The sequence below is a fragment of the Leuciscus leuciscus genome, assembly GCF_965113295.1.
Source record: "Leuciscus leuciscus genome assembly, chromosome: 5".
NCBI classification, from domain to species: Eukaryota; Metazoa; Chordata; class Actinopteri; order Cypriniformes; family Leuciscidae; genus Leuciscus; species Leuciscus leuciscus.
In genome coordinates, this window is record NC_138729.1 from 47,055,627 (window position 1) to 47,074,330 (window position 18,704).

At 35.1% G+C, this 18,704-nt stretch overlaps 1 protein-coding gene across 2 annotated transcripts; it reads left to right on the top strand.

The window, feature by feature from the left end:
- Positions 1-280: 280 nt before the first annotated feature.
- chek2 (checkpoint kinase 2) lies at positions 281-16,469 on the top strand. 2 transcript variants are annotated; one of them, XM_082170836.1, is made up of 15 exons: positions 281-398; positions 1,564-1,847; positions 3,710-3,834; positions 5,240-5,372; positions 5,524-5,614; positions 5,972-6,068; positions 6,724-6,777; positions 6,854-6,918; positions 7,936-8,035; positions 8,804-8,890; positions 9,046-9,209; positions 11,266-11,381; positions 11,510-11,595; positions 11,879-12,100; positions 16,267-16,469. In XM_082170836.1, the coding sequence occupies exons 2-15, from the start codon at positions 1,577-1,579 to the stop codon at positions 16,324-16,326; spliced, it is 1,671 nt and encodes a 556-aa protein (XP_082026962.1). In that variant the 5' UTR covers positions 281-398; positions 1,564-1,576; the 3' UTR covers positions 16,327-16,469. The 2 variants fall into 2 exon arrangements, with proteins under 2 accessions (XP_082026962.1, XP_082026963.1); XM_082170837.1 differs by having other exon boundaries at positions 299-501.
- Positions 16,470-18,704: the final 2,235 nt, after the last annotated feature.

Genomic DNA, 18,704 nt, shown 5'->3' on the forward strand with positions numbered 1-18,704 from the left:
AAAATATAGTAAGTAAAATTAAAATATATATAACTTACACTGACAATTTTTTGGAGAAGGTGTGGTAAACCTTTTTTACCCTATTTGTTTTACGATGGAAGCTGTTGCGTTTATTTTCTTGTTATATTTTCATCTATATTTCTAAATGTTATCTATTCTGTAATAAATGTAATCTACTACCCTTGTATGTGTACTTTATTTTAATCGAATCCTGGAATGTTGTATAAACCGCATTTCCCATGAGCCTTTACTCTCGTTTCTGATTGGCTGAATGATGTTATGGGAAGTTCATGGATGGAAGTCAGTGGCTTTTCCCGGCAGATTTGATGAGCAGCTCACGAGGCCTGCATAACCCACTTCTGCAACTTTGATACTTTTAAAAAGAGGACTTGATTAAGGTATGCATTACGATAAGAAATTAAAAAACAAAATTAGATGATCTGACGGACACGTGGATGCTTCTTCTGAAAAGAAACAGTTTCCTCTATCCCGCGTGCCTCCGTAAGTGCTTTACAGTGCAGCTCTTATTTGCATTGAATCCGCGTGCTGTCATAAAGTAATACACATTTGAACCAGCAAAAGTAACTAAACTGACTTTATCCGCAGTAAATACATAAGTATTTTTAATTTTCCTTGGCTCATCAATTTGTTTCCTTACCAAGTTTACTTTGATTGCATTAGACTAGAGTCGGTGGTGCATGAAATTAGTCCGACCTAAAGACTTTCAGAAATGTAACTCTTAAAGGTCACATGATGTTAAAGCTGTTAATTTCCTTCAAAGCACATCATTAATGCACATCTTTCAATAATGTGTCAATCATTTCACCTTGATAACATCCCTGGTACTCTCCTGCATTAAAGGAGAAATTATTGTTATACTTTAAAGGCAACGTATTAGAGACATTATTTGCAGAGAAATTAATTGGAATTTTATTTGGAGCCAATTTCTAAGTTATCGGTGAATTGTTGCTTGTAAAATGTATGCACTTTCACATTTGGGTTTTGTGGAAGGGTCATTAGTTGCAAACATGTGAAATTGAAAAGTGTGGTATGATGCATTGAACACCTTAAAAGTACTCTAGTAAATGGGCTTAGTGCAAGTAAAAAAGTGTGTTTGTCTGATGTTCTTTGTGTTGTATGTTAAAAATCGCACACTAGTATAGTAGTAATTTTGTATTTACTGTATACAGTTCACATATCTGTGTCATAGGAAACCTGGAAATATCAGGACATTTTAAAACAATTCTAGGCCTGAAAAAATCATGTCATTTTCTTTACTGATTTTTATGCTCGGTTAAAAATATTAAATTGTCAGAAATTGTTTGTGCTCATGTCATTCTATTAAACAAACTTTTCAATTCTCAAACAACTAGAAATCACACACAACATGTTGATGACAAAAATGTAACATGCATATACAGTTTGAAACGCTTATCATGTACAATGATTATTGTGCAGAATTCCATGAATTTTAAAGCCCAACCAGTTTTGGGCTTTAATCATACTCTACATATGAGTTTTAGACTGTTGTTGAATTTTTTTTCATTTTGCATGTTCTTCCAGAGTTAAAAACATAATGTCTGACGAACCTGGACCCAGTGGTCAATCACAATCCCAGAGCCAGTCCCAGTCCCAGTCCCAGTCCCAAACACAATCCCAACCTGGATCCAGCTCCTCATCTGGCCCAACATCGTCAAGCCAGGGCTCTTCCTCAGGATCAGGAACTCTAAGTTCTGTGGATACATTACCTGTACAAGAACTCCAATCTATTCCTGAAGACCAGGAAGAAGCCCAGCCTCAGGTGTGGGGCCGGATCATTCCCCTGGTGCATGGATTCAATGTGCTCAGTTAAGTGTATTGTCTTCCTCCCTTGAAGAAACGGAATAATGTGAGCGCTATAGAGCGAGTAGTAATTTATTTAGTGTTACAAGTGTTTTTGAGAAGAACAGGAGTGGTATTAATAACTATGGAAGGTTGTTTCCGCCCAAAAACTAAAAAAGGTAATTGCGACTTTTTATCTTGCAATTCTGACTTTTTTTCTCACAAAAATATTTCAAATATAAAATATTATGTAAAAATATTTAATGCAATCAACGTAGCATCCATTTGGCTTCGCTACAGAATATGATTCCGCTATCATTCATTCAAATTAATGCAAACTTGTTTTTCCCATGAAAACTGACCCAACCAATCAAATTAGAAAACATACAAGCTAACCGTTGTGAAAGTAAGGAGAACATTTTGAACGCTGATTGGTGATGTACTTGCTCAATAATTGATTTTGGATCATTTTATAACTAATACAAGTTACGGATTGCAGCTTTAAAACATTTAGTATTGTTTTATGTGCTTTTGGCCTTGTCAACCAAGATCGTACAGTGTACAAAGCAATTTGCATATCCGGCTGCGAAACCTTGCCCCCTATAGCCACCATATCAAAGCACCAGAAGGCTTCCATACCCATTGCCTTCAAAACCTGCTTGGCATTCACTGGTGGCATCATGTCACCCATAACAAACTTCGGCGCAAAGCCAACATCACATCTTTTACCAGTGACAATGTTATCAGGTCATGTTATCAGAGTGTCCTCTGACCCAATGCCACTGCAGCTGCTGTATGGTGAGCTCCTGCAGGGACAGCGTACTGTGACCGCCCTAAAAAAATGCTATGTAGATCATCTGAAATTTATACTGAAGGCCCGTGGCATCCCAGTAACATTCCTCGAAGTACTTCAACTTAAACTATTTATTTACTAACTTGTATCAGTTAGTTGCCAAGGCGACATTTTCATTTAGGTTTTGTAAGTTTAAAGGTGAACTAAGTAACTTTTTTTACCTTAACTGAACAGCTTCGGAGTCATTGGAATGGTTATATTACTTATTTCGGGTTGAATGGTGGTCGTTTCGCACCCCCCTGGTGCCCGTGAGCGGAAAATACGCACTTGCAACTTTGAGCCGGCCGGCCGGCCGCCGCGTCAGGAAGTCTCGCGTGATATCAGGTCTCGCGATGTAAACAATTGCTTTACGGCCAAAAGAAATCTGCTAAAATGCTGTCATTATTGCGCTCCCTCACGCTGTCCGAACCCGAATGAAGAAGACGTTTTAAAGAATGTCCCGTCTGCTTTGATGTCGTTGATCTATAGCCTCTGGTGTCTGAGAATCAACAACGAGTTTTTACAACAGTGTTGTCAAATATCTATTCCGAAGCTGTGGGGGGAGCTCTAGAGAGAAACCTGCGAGCAAAAAGCGAGAATACAGCGAAGAAGTCCCGAAGTTACTGAGTGCTGCTTTAAGTTATTTAGATTTTATTTCAGCTTTATTTCAATTAAAGCCACAGTCCGTAACTTGTGGCGCTCTAGCGGTTAATAAACAGAACTGTATGCATCTTGCGAATGAACATTGTGGCCGGAGCTACTTCCCTCTGTTTATGTCTATGACTCGCGCAGGTACTGGGCTCCTCTGCAGCGGGGCCGACCTGACCAGTCTAAAAGAGTCTGAAAATGAACACTTATTATAGGTGTACCGTAGTGATTCCAAATAAGACAAAAAACATGGTTTGGAAAATGCATTCATGATGCACTTGCTCATTTATAAATTGTGCAAAATTTGAACACAAAAAAAAGTTACGGACTGCAGCTTTAACAAAATGGGGTTTTAACCATTTTCATTAAAAATAACACTGAATATGGCTTCTTTTTTATATTTTCCAGATTGCACAGAAAACCAGTATATCTTTGGAAGGGATAAAATATGTGATTATACTTTCTTCAACTCCATTTTAAGAAAATCAACACATTACAGCACATACAGCAAGAAACACTTTAAGATTTTTAAGGTAAGACCAAGATTGAGAAGCTATTCATTAAACTTGTTTTTATCCAATATTCTTACATTTGTATTATTATTACATTATATCATGTAATAATAATAAAAAATATTATTAGTGTTTAAAAAAAACAGAAGACAACAGTGCTGGGTTGTAACATGTAATCTGGATTACATAATCAGATTCCAAAGATTATACACTTGTAATTGGATTATATTATGTTTTAATATGCTCATAATCAGACAAGTAACATTTTTATTGATAACATGATTACTTAATATTCGCAAAATGGATTCAATTATTCATGATTCATTGATTCTCCCTAAAAACATGTTTTCATCTTTTAAATGTTCCTTTCTAAAACAGTATATGGCTTGTAAATGTTCGTAAAGGGTATAATTACACAGAAAACTGAGGGCACTTTTTGTTTTATTTTGATTTATTTTTAATGTTACATTGGTGTTTTAATTATTAATAATAAATAATTATTTCTTATTACCTTTTCATCAACTTACTAAATTGTTTCACCAAAACCCTGATATAATGTAATATTTAATGCACTTCATGGAGTTAACAAATTTTCAACATGATTTTTTGTATTTTTATATCAGTGTGGTACAAGATTAGATAACACTTTATTTTACAATGTCCTTGTTACATATGTTACATGTACTTACCATAGTAATAAGAGTAAATTATGCATAATTACATGCAATTAACCCTCAACCAAAATGGGTAACACTTTATTTTACAGTGTCCTTGTTACATATCTTACATATGTTACATGTACTTACCATAGTAATAACAGTAAATGATGCATAATTACATGCAACTAACCCTCAACCAAATCCTAATCCTACCCTAACCCTATAGTAAGTACATGTAGTAATATTACTCAGTACTTGCATATATAATTACACTGTAACAATGACACCTTAAAATAAAATGTAACCCAAGATTATCCTATTCTATTGTAATGAACAAGCTAGGTCTAAACAAAGTAATCTAAAAGTAATCAAAAAGTAGTCCAATTATATTACCTAAAATGTGTAATAATAATAAACTTTATTTGTATAGCACTTTTCAGGCATAAAATGGAGTTCAAAGTGCTTTACATAAAAATTGTATAGTCAAATATAAACACTGACATCACATTCAATGCATCAAATCAAACATAAGAGATTAAAAAAAATGTATGCAATAGATTATCTTATTAACTACAGGTTTCATTATGTAAATTGTATTCGGTAATGGACTATAATTTGTAAGTAATCTACCCAGCACTGCCAACCAATTGATCCAAATATTACTTACTTTATCTCTGTAAACTCCCTGTTATGGGACAATTTCACTTGCTGAACAAATGAGTCATGGCTGACTGTGAACAGTGCATTTCTCATAATTGCTGTTTCAGGATGAGGATCTGGTGTACCTCGAGGACCTCAGCGGTAATGGCACGTGGGTGGACGATGAGAAAATAGGACAAGGGAAGCAACGAATTCTTATCAATAACTCAGTTATTGCTCTTGCAGAACAAAAACATCAAGGTTCGTCATTTTGGTGAAATTTTTTCAGGAGTTAATGTCTCTATGAGATAATTCTGATATTTTTTGTACAAAATGAAAGCATATAGTGACTTTCAAGGTCTAAAAAAAATTATAGATATGACTCTGAACTCTGATTTTTATTTTTTTGCAGTTTTTATGTTCATAGATAAGATGGGGGGCGATCAACCAAACCTTCCTTCAGAGTTCAGCAGAAAATACCATATTGCACGAAAGATTGGAACGTAAGTGAACTTGATTTTCAGAAACCTTTGAAATATCATGTACTGATTTTTCTGATGAAGTGCTTGAAAGTTTATTGTTGTAGAGTTATATCTCATAGCTTCATTATATTGCATTTATGTGATTAGCAGACATTGTGATTAATACCAGGATACTGTTTTATTTGATTATTGCATACATTTTTTGTTTTTGTGCAGTTTGTTGTACTTAAAAAAACCTCTGCAAGCCTTAGAGTTCAGTTCTGATTTATTGCTCAGATCTGATTTGTTTTGTTTGGCTGTTCACATAATTTTTTTAATGTGGCCAATATCAGGTTTAGAATATCAGTCTAAACGTAGTCGATTTGTGTTTTCTGACAGAGGCGTCTGTGGTGAAGTGAAGCTCGCCATAGAGAAAGAAACCTGTAAAAAAGTTGCGCTGAAAACTATAAACAAAAATGACTTTCCATCAATAGGGGTAAGAAACAGCTGTACTCACTTTACTGTGTTGGCATATGAACATTATTTGAATAGTGCTTTTTACGATACACATTGTTTCAAAGCAATTGCACAGAAATTATAATAAATTGAATGTCTTATAGGGGTACGTTTCTTTTTTCTTTTTTTTTCTTTTTTTACTTACCAAGCCTGAATTTATTTGATCAAAAATGCAGTGAATATAGTAAAATATTATTACATTTTTAAATTTAACATTTGTGCTTAATATTTTTGTGTAAATTGTGATACATTTTTTTTTTTTTCAGGATTATTTGATGAACAAAGTTTAAAAGTACAGCATTTATTTGAAATAGATTTTTTGTACATTTCTAATTGGCTTTACTCGTTCACTTTTGATCAATTTATTAAGTATTCATTTAAAAAAAAATTAAGCGGGTAACAGTACACGTAAAATAGTTTTTAATTTTAAGTTAATAATTAGTTTTTGCTGTAATATTAAAGATTATGGAATCTATATGATTTTGGTTTTTTAATTTATAACATTTTGGTATTTTGAGAATCCTATTTCAACTCTTTGGTGATGTGTATCCATGATTAAAAAGATGGTTTAACATTTTGGTCGTACACATGTTGCCCATACCTGATTGATCAGATGTTGTGTTTGCATTTCACAGACAGCCACACGGAATGCCGAACGGGAAATTGAAATTTTAAAGAAAATTGATCATGTAAGTCATGATGAATGAGTCTTTTAAATGTTCCAGAGCTATTGTACATATCTCATTATTTTTCTGCCCCCTGCAGCCGTGCCTGATCAAGACTGAAGATTTCTATCAGACAGAAGATTCCTACTACATTGTTCTGGAGTAGTAAGTCCTTGTTGTGTTTTATTATGGAAGAATTGGGAACATGAACACGCTGGTAGAATTTACTTGAGGTCAAAGAATTTCTACCTGTATTTTATTCATAGATACTTTTAAAAGTAGTTTGTCGTGAATTACTAGAGTAATACTTTTTAAAAGCATTGCATAGTATTACCCGTTTCTGGAAGCTTGTTTCCGCCACAGAAGAAAAAAATTTAAGTAATTGTGACTTTTTCTCTCACATCTCTCATTTTCCTTTTTTTTTTCGTTTTCTCACAATTCCGATTTAATATCTCACAATTCTGACTTTCTCTCTTGCAATTCCAAGTTTAAATCTCACAATTTTGACTTTTTCTCTTGCAATTCCAAGTTTAAATCTCACAATTCTGACTTTTTTTCTTGTAATTGTGAGTTTATATCTCAAAATTATGACGTTTTCTCGCAATTCCGAGTTTATATCTCACAATTCTGATCTGGAAAATCTGAATTGTGAAATATAAACTTGCAACTCTGAGTTTAAATCTCACAATTCTGACTTTTTATAATTGCAATTGCGAGTTTATAATTCACAATTCAGAATTGTGAGGTATAAACTTGGAATTGTGAGAAATTGCAAGTTTATGTCTCGCTATACAGATTTTTTTTCTCCGAATTTTGAGATATAAACACAATTGCGAGTTATAAATCCAAATTGTGATATAAACAATTCTGAGAGAAAGTCAGAATTGTGAGATATAAAGTCCTTTTTTTAAATTAAAGATATAAATGACCTTTTTTTATTTTTTATTTAGAAAAACCTTAAGACTAATCATTTTGCTCAATAATCATTATTTGTTTTCTCTTTACATGAGTACATGATTTATTAAGAGATGGTCTATTCTTAAACATCACACATCTCTGTACTTTTTATAGTTGCAGTATAACCCTATATAAATTCATCACAGTTTGTAATCAAGCATGACAGCAAAAAAAAAATCTCATTCTTTTTGATGAATAATTTAATTATCTCTGTGCTGTGTGTAGTATTGAAGGAGGAGAGCTGTTTGGCAGGATCAAGGCCAAGAAACAACTGGAGGAAGATATCGCTAAACTCTATTTTTATCAGATGCTCAGGGCTGTGGAGGTACGTCTTTATGGGAGATGCTTCAAACAGCATCAATCTCTAAAAGTGTTTTTTTAAATTAACAAAGCATGAACCTGCACTACATATCCATAGATGGTTGAATGATTAAAATCAGTCAACTGACACATGTCGAATGTATAAAGATAACTTTGTAGTATCAAATGTTTAAATGGTAACTACACTACAGTAAAAAAAATGTTAAAGGGGTCATGAATTGAGAAATACATTTTTCCTTGATCTTTGACATGTAAGAGGTCATTGTACTATAAAAACATCCTGTTTCATCCTTTCGATGAAAGTCCGCCTCTGCAAAATCAGATCAACGCCCACTTCTACATCACATCTTTGGCCCCGCCCACTGACGCATTAGTGAGATGAAAGATACAGGATCACTGGACTGAAAATAGCATTACCTTCCAAAGGATCTGAATGCTGTGTCTCAGTAGAGCATTATTTGTTTGTTCGGTACGTTTCACTGTGGATTAAATGTAGTTTTTTGTCTCAAAATCATTATTGTCTAAAAGGCTATGTGGCTTTTAAAAATGTTTTACATCTCATTACGTAAAATGTATGCGTTCAGCAGACACTTTTATCCAAAACAACTTGCAGTAGAAAAACATAAGCAATTAGTCACAGAGACAACAATATTCATAGTGTACAATGCCAGGTTTATTAGAAAGCTACACTAGGAAACAAGCTGGAGCAGAGGTGAAATGGAAAGAAGAATTTATAAAAAAAAATAACAAATGTTCCGTTTCATTCTCCCAGTATCTCCACAATAACGGGATAATTCATCGAGATCTCAAACCTGAAAATGTGCTGCTGGCGTCACATGACGACATCTGTTTGATTAAGGTGTGTTTACCAGTTCTCCTTTAACTGTGGCACTTCCAATGTTCAGAGATCCAGCCAAGCCTTTGTCTTTCTAGTTAAAACAGGATGCCCAGAAATACTCCTGAACCAGAGATAACCGGCTTTCTCAACACATGCAAATTCTCAATGCTTTGCAGATTACGGATTTTAATCAGTCCAAGATTTTGGAGGAATCCTCCTTGATGAAGACGCTCTGTGGGACGCCCACATATCTCGCCCCGGAGGTGTTCACACATGCTGCGACTGTAGGATATACAAAAGCAGTAGATTATTGGAGCCTGGGTGTCCTACTGTTCATCTGGTTAGTGGAGATTAAATATGAATCAGTTGGATCCAGAATTAGTTTATAAGTTCTTAAAGGAGTAGTTCACCTAAAAATAAAATAAAATTGTCATCATTTACTTGTCTTTTTAAAACGGTTTGACTTTTTTCTTTGACTCAAAACGTTAAATATAAATATGTGGATGATATACTGTCCTTTCTTTTGAAATAAAAATAATGAAAGTGAATGAGGACTGGAGGTGTCAAGTTTCAAAAAAGTTAAAGTATCATAAATATAGCCAATATGACTCGTACATTATATTCTAAGACTTGTGTATGAGGAACCGACTGAAATTGAAGTTGTTATTGACTGATAATCTTCATCTCTAGTAGGGCTGAGCGATAAAATATATCATATCGAGATCGCAATAAAATTTACGTTGATAACAATGATAAGCTCTGGACATTTTTACTCGATATGGATCAATCTAACAGCCTATCACACAGCAGATATAAACACGACAACAGCTAGTCAGTGCATGACACTAATAAGTGATTTCTGCGTGTCTCTGTGTGAATGAACATCACGGTTTCGTCTGATACACAAACTCACACATGTGATGCTCACTGTTTACAGCGTCTGCTGTCTCACCATATGAAGACATGAACACGTGAACTTCATCTCCACAGCTTCTTTTAAAGGCGCTTTACAAGCTTTTCACTGTTTAATTTGAGAAAAACTACCGTCAAATACACACTGAAACTAAAACTCAAAGATCTTTACCACAAACCGTCAAAATAAAAGTTTGGTTTTACTTTGAGAAATGATGAGAGAAATATATCAATACTATATTCAATTCAATTCACATTTATTTGTATAGCGGCACTTTTCACAATACACATCGTTTCAAAGCAGCTGTACAGAAAATGCATGAGTCCACATTATAATTTAGAGTGATCTGTTATCAGAGGTAACGGTCTAAGTTATGTATATACTAAAATGTACTTCTCAAAGTATTAATAATATTATTCATTTGCAAGGAATATCGTACAACCAAGATATTTTTTTCATCCATGTTTTAAATGTATACAGTTCCGTTGTGCAGCATCTTATTTGACAAAAAATAAATAAAAATGCAAGGTTTTATTGTAAATTAATTGCTATATTTTCATTTGATAATATTTTAAAAGCTTGATTTAAATTGTTAGTGTTTATATAAATTGGTATTAAATCAAAACACAGAATCCCCCAAAATTAAAATGGAAAACACAGAATTTGGGGAAAAATAAAATGGATTTCATTGGGCCCTAAATTTAAAGGTAGCTACTCTGTGGAGTTTAATTTCGAACAAATAAATGTACATGTTAACATTCATTCTACAGGTCTAAAAAATATGTGGAAAGAATTTCCTTCTTCATTAATGGTAAATGAATATCGTGATGAATATCAATATTGTATGACATGGAAAATAATATTTTGATAATAGTTTTGCCCATATCTATCAGCCCTAATCTCCAGTGAAATAATAATTGATGTAACTGGATCAATGAGTCAGTAGATCGAATTAGAGAACCAGATCAGTCTGATTTGTGGACAAATCATTCAGACCAGCTGTTGTAATTGAATCAAATTATTAATTGAAAAAATAATGATTCTTTCTTGAATGTGTAAAGATTTTCCAGTGAGTAAAATGGCTCAACAACAACTTTTGTATAGCTTCAGATCACTTGCAATATAATACACTAGTAGTATGGACTATTTTTTTTTAATAATTTTATTGTTACTTTTTCAAAAAGTAATGATATAATTAAAATCAACCACTTTGTTATACTCACCTATTTTGTCATAGAAAGTAAATTATGAAATTATTGTTTAAAATCCTTTTATTTAAATGATGGTAACCTGCATGCAAATAGAAATCTACAGAATTCTCTATAAATACTTTTACAATATTCATGAATGACTGGGAAAGTCAATTCATTGGTCAATACATTTAGAAACCCTGAAAGATGATATGTATAATTTGTGCCCATAATCTAAACTTGTATGAATATGATATTTATTTCTAAAGCTGTTTGTATCTCTATTGTCATAGTTTGGGTGGTTATCCTCCCTTTAACACCGAGTGCTCCACCATGTCTGTGCGTGAGCAGATCATTAACGGCCTTTATCGCTTCATCCCATCTCAGTGGAAGAACGTTTCAAACGAAGGTAATGTCTTTGCTCTCTACTAATAACTGGATAGTTATAGTTAAATAGTGTGTATATTATATCAGTTTATATTGTCAGAAATATTTGAACTTAACAGCATACAGTATAAGTTATATATTAATTTTCAGCCAAAGATTTGATCAAGAAGCTGCTGGTTGTGGATCCTCAAAAGCGTCTGAGTGTTGAAGATGCATTGGAACATCCGTGGTTGAACGTATGTGCTGAAAAACCCACCAACTACTGTAAAACAAAAAAAAGATTTTTTGAGGTTGTAAATAAAACAAACTGTTTTACAAGAAAATACTAATTCAGCCTCTCTACTTCAAAATTTTGTTTAGCTCCATGTTTACTTGCAGTTTCTTTGTAATTATTTGTGAAATTTCATTATTTAACTAGGATTGAAAGTTGTCAACCTTTAAATATTTAAAATGTGGTTGATTTAAATGCAATAAAGTGTTTCGCAATAAAAAAAGATCATTCTAATGTCTGTGTAACAGGATGACGAGATGAGAAACACTGCAAACCAACTGATGAACCCTGAAAACCAACTGATGAACCCTGAAAATCGTCCGGTGAACCCTGAAAATCGTCCGGTGAACCCTGAAAACCGTCCGGTGAACCCTGAAAACCATCCGGTGAACCCTGAAAACCGTCCAGTGAACCCTGAAAACCGTCCGAGGAACCCTGAACACCGACAGACGCGCCGTGAAACATCCAAGGTACAACACCCAAATAATTTATTCAAAATCATTCATTTTCATGTTTATATGGCTATGTGTTGTTTTTAAATGGGTGGTATAATGCCCTTTTCACAAGATGTAAAATAAGTCTCTGATGTCCCCAGAGTGTGTATGTGAAGTTTTAGCTCAAAATACCTCACATATATTTGTATATAGCATGTTAAAATTGTCACTTTTTGAAGGTGAGCAAAAACACACCGTTTTTGTGTCGGTCCCTTTAAATGCAAATGAGCTGCTGCTCCTGGCACAGAGGGCGGAGCTTCAAGAGCTTGTGTCCTGAAAATTTCAAAAACATTTAGCCTTTTATGTTCAAACCGGAGTCAGACAAAGATGGAGAGACTCAAGAAGTGACAACATGTAGACAACATTTCTGAATGGTTAGTTGATTAATTTATGTATCTTATGTGTAGTAGTTATCGTCTAGTCAACTCCGGTTTGAACATAAAAGGCTAAAAGTTTTTGAAATTTTCAGTGCATGTCTGTAGGCGCGTTTACATTAAAGATTTGCGCAAAACTTTTATGAATTGAATAAAGAACTCTCTCGTATTCTGTCCAAACACACCGCGCCTTCTAAGTCAGGTGACTGTCAATGCGCAAAAACTGTTTCCGTTGCAGTTTTGCGAAATATTCCTTTTTCGAATTGCCTGAAAAACCACCTCATGCGAGCGTAAACTTTTTTGCGATAAATGGGAGTTTTCGCGTAATTGACGTGTTTCCATTGAGCGTATTTTCAATTCGCAATTTCAATCGGCGCAATTTGAAGGGTAATGAAAACGCGGCTTGTGTGAGTGCAAGCTGTTGAAGCTCCGCCCTCTGTGCTGGGAGCAGTAGCGCATTTGCATTTAAAGGGACAGACACAAAACGGTGCGTATTTGTTCACCGTAAAAAATTGACAATTTTAACATGCTATGTAAAAATATCTGGGGTATTTTGAGCTAAAACTTCACATACACACTCTGGGGACATCAAAGACTTATTTTACATATTGTGAAAAGGGCATTATACCCCTTTAAAAGAAAATATCTCCCTTTGCTTTGAACTTTGAGTGTTGTAACTTTGCAGATGTTGTTTATGCTCTAACAGCAACATTACACACTAATTAAAGTAAAAAAAGTGAAATCATAATCAACCACCCCTTTAATAAGACAAACCATGCGCGGTACATGTATCTATTCATCCCGAACCGTCACTTTACGGTGCATACAGTCAGTCACAGGCGATCCACACTCCAATCCAAAAGGGGGCATGCACGGTAATGCAACGCTGTTTGCTAACCGCCACAACAGGAGAAAAAAAACAAAGAGTTTCAGATGGCACGCAAGAGCTTGCTAGTAGCCTATACGCTGAGTTTCGATAAATTTTTGTGATGCGCTCCACTAACTTCACAGAAAGGAAAGCGGCATCCTGTTTGCTTTCTTTATTTTACAAAAGCAGAATTTTGTGTACAAGTACAAGAGTGTACTCACCCTTGACCCTTTACAGTTTCGAATGTCTTACTCTTATCTGTATGACCGTAAATTACTTTTTATTTTAAGTTGTTTCCGCTGTTAAAATGATTCAATATCATTTGCATGAGATACTTTTCAGTTTGGTAGCTGATTGTGACCAAATACCTTTTGTTTTTACTAGCCCTTAGGGCTGGACCCGAATATTCGTTCGGTGGGTTGGTATTCGATTTGAAAATTTGACATTCGAATATTCGTTTTTTTTTTTTTTTTTTTTTTTTTTTTTTTTTTTTTTCACACCTGGGATCCCCCGCGAAACGGTTCTCATTCGCGGTTGAATAAGGCCGGCGACACACTGGCTGCGTGGTGTGAGCGTCTCAGCTGTGTGGCGTGTCCGTTTTTATTTCGGCTCCCATGTTAAAAGGTTGGAGTTTGCACACTGCCTGCGTGAGACACACGTCTCAGGCGTGGGTGTGCATGCTAGAAATAGAACCGACGCCTGGTAAGTGTTCCAGCAACTGGAGTGTTCTCTGGCTAGAGCACAGAACAGCGGAGCTTGTGTTTTGGGTTAAGCTGCGTTGCTTTGACATTGTGGAAAATAGAATAATAGAAACAAAATGTATTAGCCTTTTTACCCGTTATTATCAATCTAAATTAATCTCGTTTTTCTTTATTTAAATTTAGTTTTTCTTTATTTAAATTTTGTTTTTTCTTTATTTAAATTTTGTTTTTCTTTATTTAAATTTTGTTTTTCTTTATTTAAATCTACCCTTTACTGTGTCAGTAATTTGTTAGTCCGAAAAATATTAGACTACCTTAAAAGTATTGCTTAATTTAACAGACCTGTGTGTGTGCGTTTTATATCACTAGTGCAGTGTCCGTTCTCGGAGCATAAGCCCTGCCCGCGTGAGGTGCGCCGCTTCCCGCTCGCGCTGTTCTGTAGTTTACTAAAAGTTTATTAATTCTGAACGTGTCTCGTCTCGCGATTCCATCTATATTGCAACAATTGCGACACTGCACTCCCCTGTGAAGTCGATTGGATGAACGGTTCTCGAAAAAATCAAAATGCAAACGGACATACAGACACAAAGAGATTCCTGCCTTTTATTAGAGAAAAGAATATGTTCAGCACCCTCTCTCCGAAGCTTCGAATATTAGATGTTCATTACTACCGAAGCTTCGAAGCTCAAAAAATGGTATTCGGACCAGCCCTATTTGCCCTACAAAAAAATATGACCTATGCAAGAGGGCATTCTGTTTACTGCTTAGTGCTTAATACACTAAAGGAGACTGTACTGTACCACCTACCTCAGGGGGGACTAAATGCCGCTGGGTGGAACAAACTATAATTTGCACTACTGTCTGTTCAAAATAAATGAAAAGAAACCTAGCATTGGAGATTTGTTGCTTTTCCCTGTTGTACCGAAAAGAACCATAGAACCATGACCCCAAAACCGAGGTACGTACTGAACTGTGACTTCTGTGTACTGTTACACCCTTAGTCAACACCATTGCTGAGTATTTACTCTTTAAAACGACAGGGTACCAAAGACCATGTAACCGTAAAGTACCGTCACCATGTAACCAATCCTGTCACCGTGCGGGCGGAGCTTTTCCAATCATTATTTCCAAGGAGGCTAATTTTCATCTGTCTGATTCTGAGATGGCAAACAGGAACATGGTTTGTCTAACATTAGCAACACATTATTAGCTGTTTTGATAACGTAGTCAAGCAAAAGGCTAATCATATAAATTACCGTTTTGTGTCGACTTTCATTCAAATTCTGAATGGATTACATATAGCCTAGAAAGCAAAGACAGCTCCCTTTTATAATCACTAGAAAACAGTCACTTATCTCAGTTTGAGATCTCAAAAAGTTTTGTCTACACTGCACAATGGATCTTTTATTTACATCGTGTCTACACTTCATTAATGAGAGGATTCGCGAGCATACAGAACTCAGCGCTGAACAAAAACTCGAGACGTTTTGACTGATGAATGGATTCTGACTAAGTTGAACACTTCTGATTGGTCAGTAGATTCAGGAGATCAACAAATACGACTGTTTTTTGCTACATTGCTCACTACAGCAAAAACACATTGTATAGAAACATTTGACGTTCTCCAGAGCACAAACACAAATACACACTGGAGCATTTACCTAATCTGTTTTGCGAAACATTATTACAGTATCAACTCGGGGTGCTCTTTCTTTTGTTTGAGGGTGCTTCGCATCCTCTAGCACCCCCGTAGAACGAGCCTGCCTGTATAATTCGCTCTTCCTCTTCTTCTGAATCAGTTTCTGGTTCAAACATTTGGCTAAATTAAACCAATATTCCACTTGCCATTGTGCAGAGTTTACTACAGTAAAGTTGACAGAGTGGACCAAGCTGCTGTGATTGAGTGGAGGCGGGAACTAATTTGCATATTAATGTATCCATGTATACTAAATGAAGCAAGGGTGTAGAGTTACATTCTTGATATTTTAAGGCATGAAGAATGTTATTGTGATTACCAAAGATGAGTTTTAAGGGATAAAATGATTGACTGCAGGGGGACTTTATGATGCAAGTTAAAATTTTAGGGAAACTTGTATTGTTTTATTCTTACAGAGCTGAATTTCAAATCAAAACGCATTGTAATGCTACATTTGTTATTAGAAACTGATTGTGATTTTTATTTCGACATTTTCATCACAGAAACGCAAGGCAAAAGAGGGAGAGGGCGAACCGTCCTCCAAGAGGAAACCTGGGCCTTGACGTTCACACACTTTTATTTCCTGGTGGCCTTTTAAACGTTTCTTCCTGTGACCAATTATTCCTAATCGTCCAACACTGTTCTGCTCTTGTAAATAAGCATTTGTACTATTTCCTGTCAACAATAAAATGTTTTACATTTTCTACTTCTGTTTTTGATTTCTGATTGAATCCGTATATTTAATGACATGACAGTTATCCAAAAAAACTTCGACATTCATTTGTATAAAGTATGAAGAGAATCAATGACAGTGCACAACCCTTTAAAGATCCATTTATGACTGACATTATTTTAATGTGTGTGTTAATCTGGCTATGTGTTATGTTTGATGTCTGAAATGAGCTTGTTGTGTGGTATTCTACGCTCCACTGCAATTGCCCCTTGTGGGATAACTAACAACCACAGGCAAATCTAGGGCCTTGGCCATCATCCACGTCTTCCTGACCTTCATTGGTGACAGCCAGGTACTGGATTTGCCCTAAACTTTGACATTGTTTGTCACTGTTGTGAAATTAAACCACTTATTAAAACCCTCCAAGTAAGCTAGCCTGGCGTTGGCATAAAATAACGTCATCATGCAAGGTTGGAAATGGCACCAATGAATACAAATTCCCCCAGAATATCAAGATATTATTTGACCCTGCCTGTATGAGTTCTTGTTGGTTTTTTTTATGTTTATGAAATAATATAGTTAAGCAATATTACACGAGAAATATTGCTGTTTTCTCAAATATTAGCACAATTGTGAATTACTTTTATACAATGGGTTCATATTTGGCTATTTTAGACACAATATTGTAAATATTGACTCTTTTTTTTGCTCTATTTTGCCAACGAAATCTAAGCAGAACAGTTGGGTCTACCAGCAAAACACAGCAGTGTTTCGTGAATGAATGAATCAGCAGGTTTGGACAAATTGGTTGAATGAATATTAATTCAATGACTTGTTTAAGACTTGCCGCCACCTACAGGTGGTTTAATTTATTATTATGGCGAAAATTATGAGAAATGTAGAGTATATTTTTTTTAGAACAAAAAAAAAATCCTTCAGAATTACTGTTTTTTGGCTAAGAATTTTCATTAATGTCCTTTATTTAAAAAAAATCACTTTCATTTTATGACTTGAATCATTGATAACCTTCCTAACGAAATGTGTTATGTACATATTTCAAAAGACAAAAAAAGATTAAAGCAAATATAAATAAAGCATGACATTGAGCAAACTGCATATGTCAGACAGACACATTGATCCCATAAGGCAGAGTTCTTCAACCCTGTTCATGGGAACCCACTGTCCTGCAGAGTTTAGCTCCAACCCTATAGTCAAACACACAGGAGCCAGCTAATCAAGCTCTTCAGGATCGGTGTGCTGAAGCAGGTTGGAAATAACCTCTATCATGAAAAGTTGTGAAATATTGTATTATTTTGAATAGGGAGACAGTTTATGGGTTTTTAGATTCTCTCTTATACGGTAGACAATGTCGTGAGCTTCATCAGAGGAGTCAGAGAGCGCTGACTGGACTCCAGCTCAGCAGTTTGGGTCTGTTCTTCAGAATGTCCCTCCCGCTGCACAGGGGCTGAAAGAGACAAGTGAACGTATTTTAAAGATCTTTAGCCCTATAGCTTAGACTTCTCCAAACATTTCAACACCATGTGAACTAAGGCAGGTAGTCATTTATTAAAGAGGTCCGTTAAACTGCTCTGTGTGAATTGTGTCATTCCGAGTAAACGATGATTGAGAAATTATTTTTAAAAAATCAGGTTTGTCTTTGAAAGAAATTGTTTTTATTAAACAGACCGAATAGAACAAATGCACATACAAATAAAATACATGCAAAACAGACTTCACCAGCTCTTACCACACTTCCCAGAAGTCCCAGTGACAGAAGGGAGAAATGAATAATAATAAAAATGCCTTCTGTCCAAGGTTTTATCTCAATACTGGTTTTGCTAGATCTTAGTGCTGCATTCGACACTATAGATCATTATATACTCGACTATAAAATTACACTGGTATTCAGGGACAGGCATTAAGGTGGTTTAGGTCATACCTATCAGATCGTTACCATTTTGTCTGTTTAAATGGGGAAAAATCTAAGCTAATGTCTGTAAATTATGGAGTGCCACAAGGATCTATGTTAGGCCCTCTGTTATTTTCAATATACTGTATATGCTGCCACTTGGTAATATTTTAAGAAAACATGGAATTAGTTTCCACTGGTATGTCGATGATACTCAGTTATATTTCATCACGACTAGATGAAATCTCTAAATTATCCAAGTTGACAGAGTGTGTTAAAGATATAAAATATTGGATGACCTGTAATTTTCTTAAATTCAGATAAGACTGAGGCATTACTTATTTGACCAAAACCTTTAC

What these genes read in the sequence shown, in the direction of transcription:
- chek2 (XM_082170836.1), top strand. Translation starts at nt 1,577, where the DNA reads ATGTCTGACGAACCTGGACCCAGTGGTCAATCACAATCCCAGAGCCAG. An exon ending in AGATGCTCAGGGCTGTGGAG is followed by an intron (nt 8,036 to 8,803) that starts GTACGTCTTTAT and finishes TCATTCTCCCAG; the next exon opens with TATCTCCACAATAACGGGAT. An exon ending in TGGAACATCCGTGGTTGAAC is followed by an intron (nt 11,596 to 11,878) that starts GTATGTGCTGAA and finishes TCTGTGTAACAG; the next exon opens with GATGACGAGATGAGAAACAC.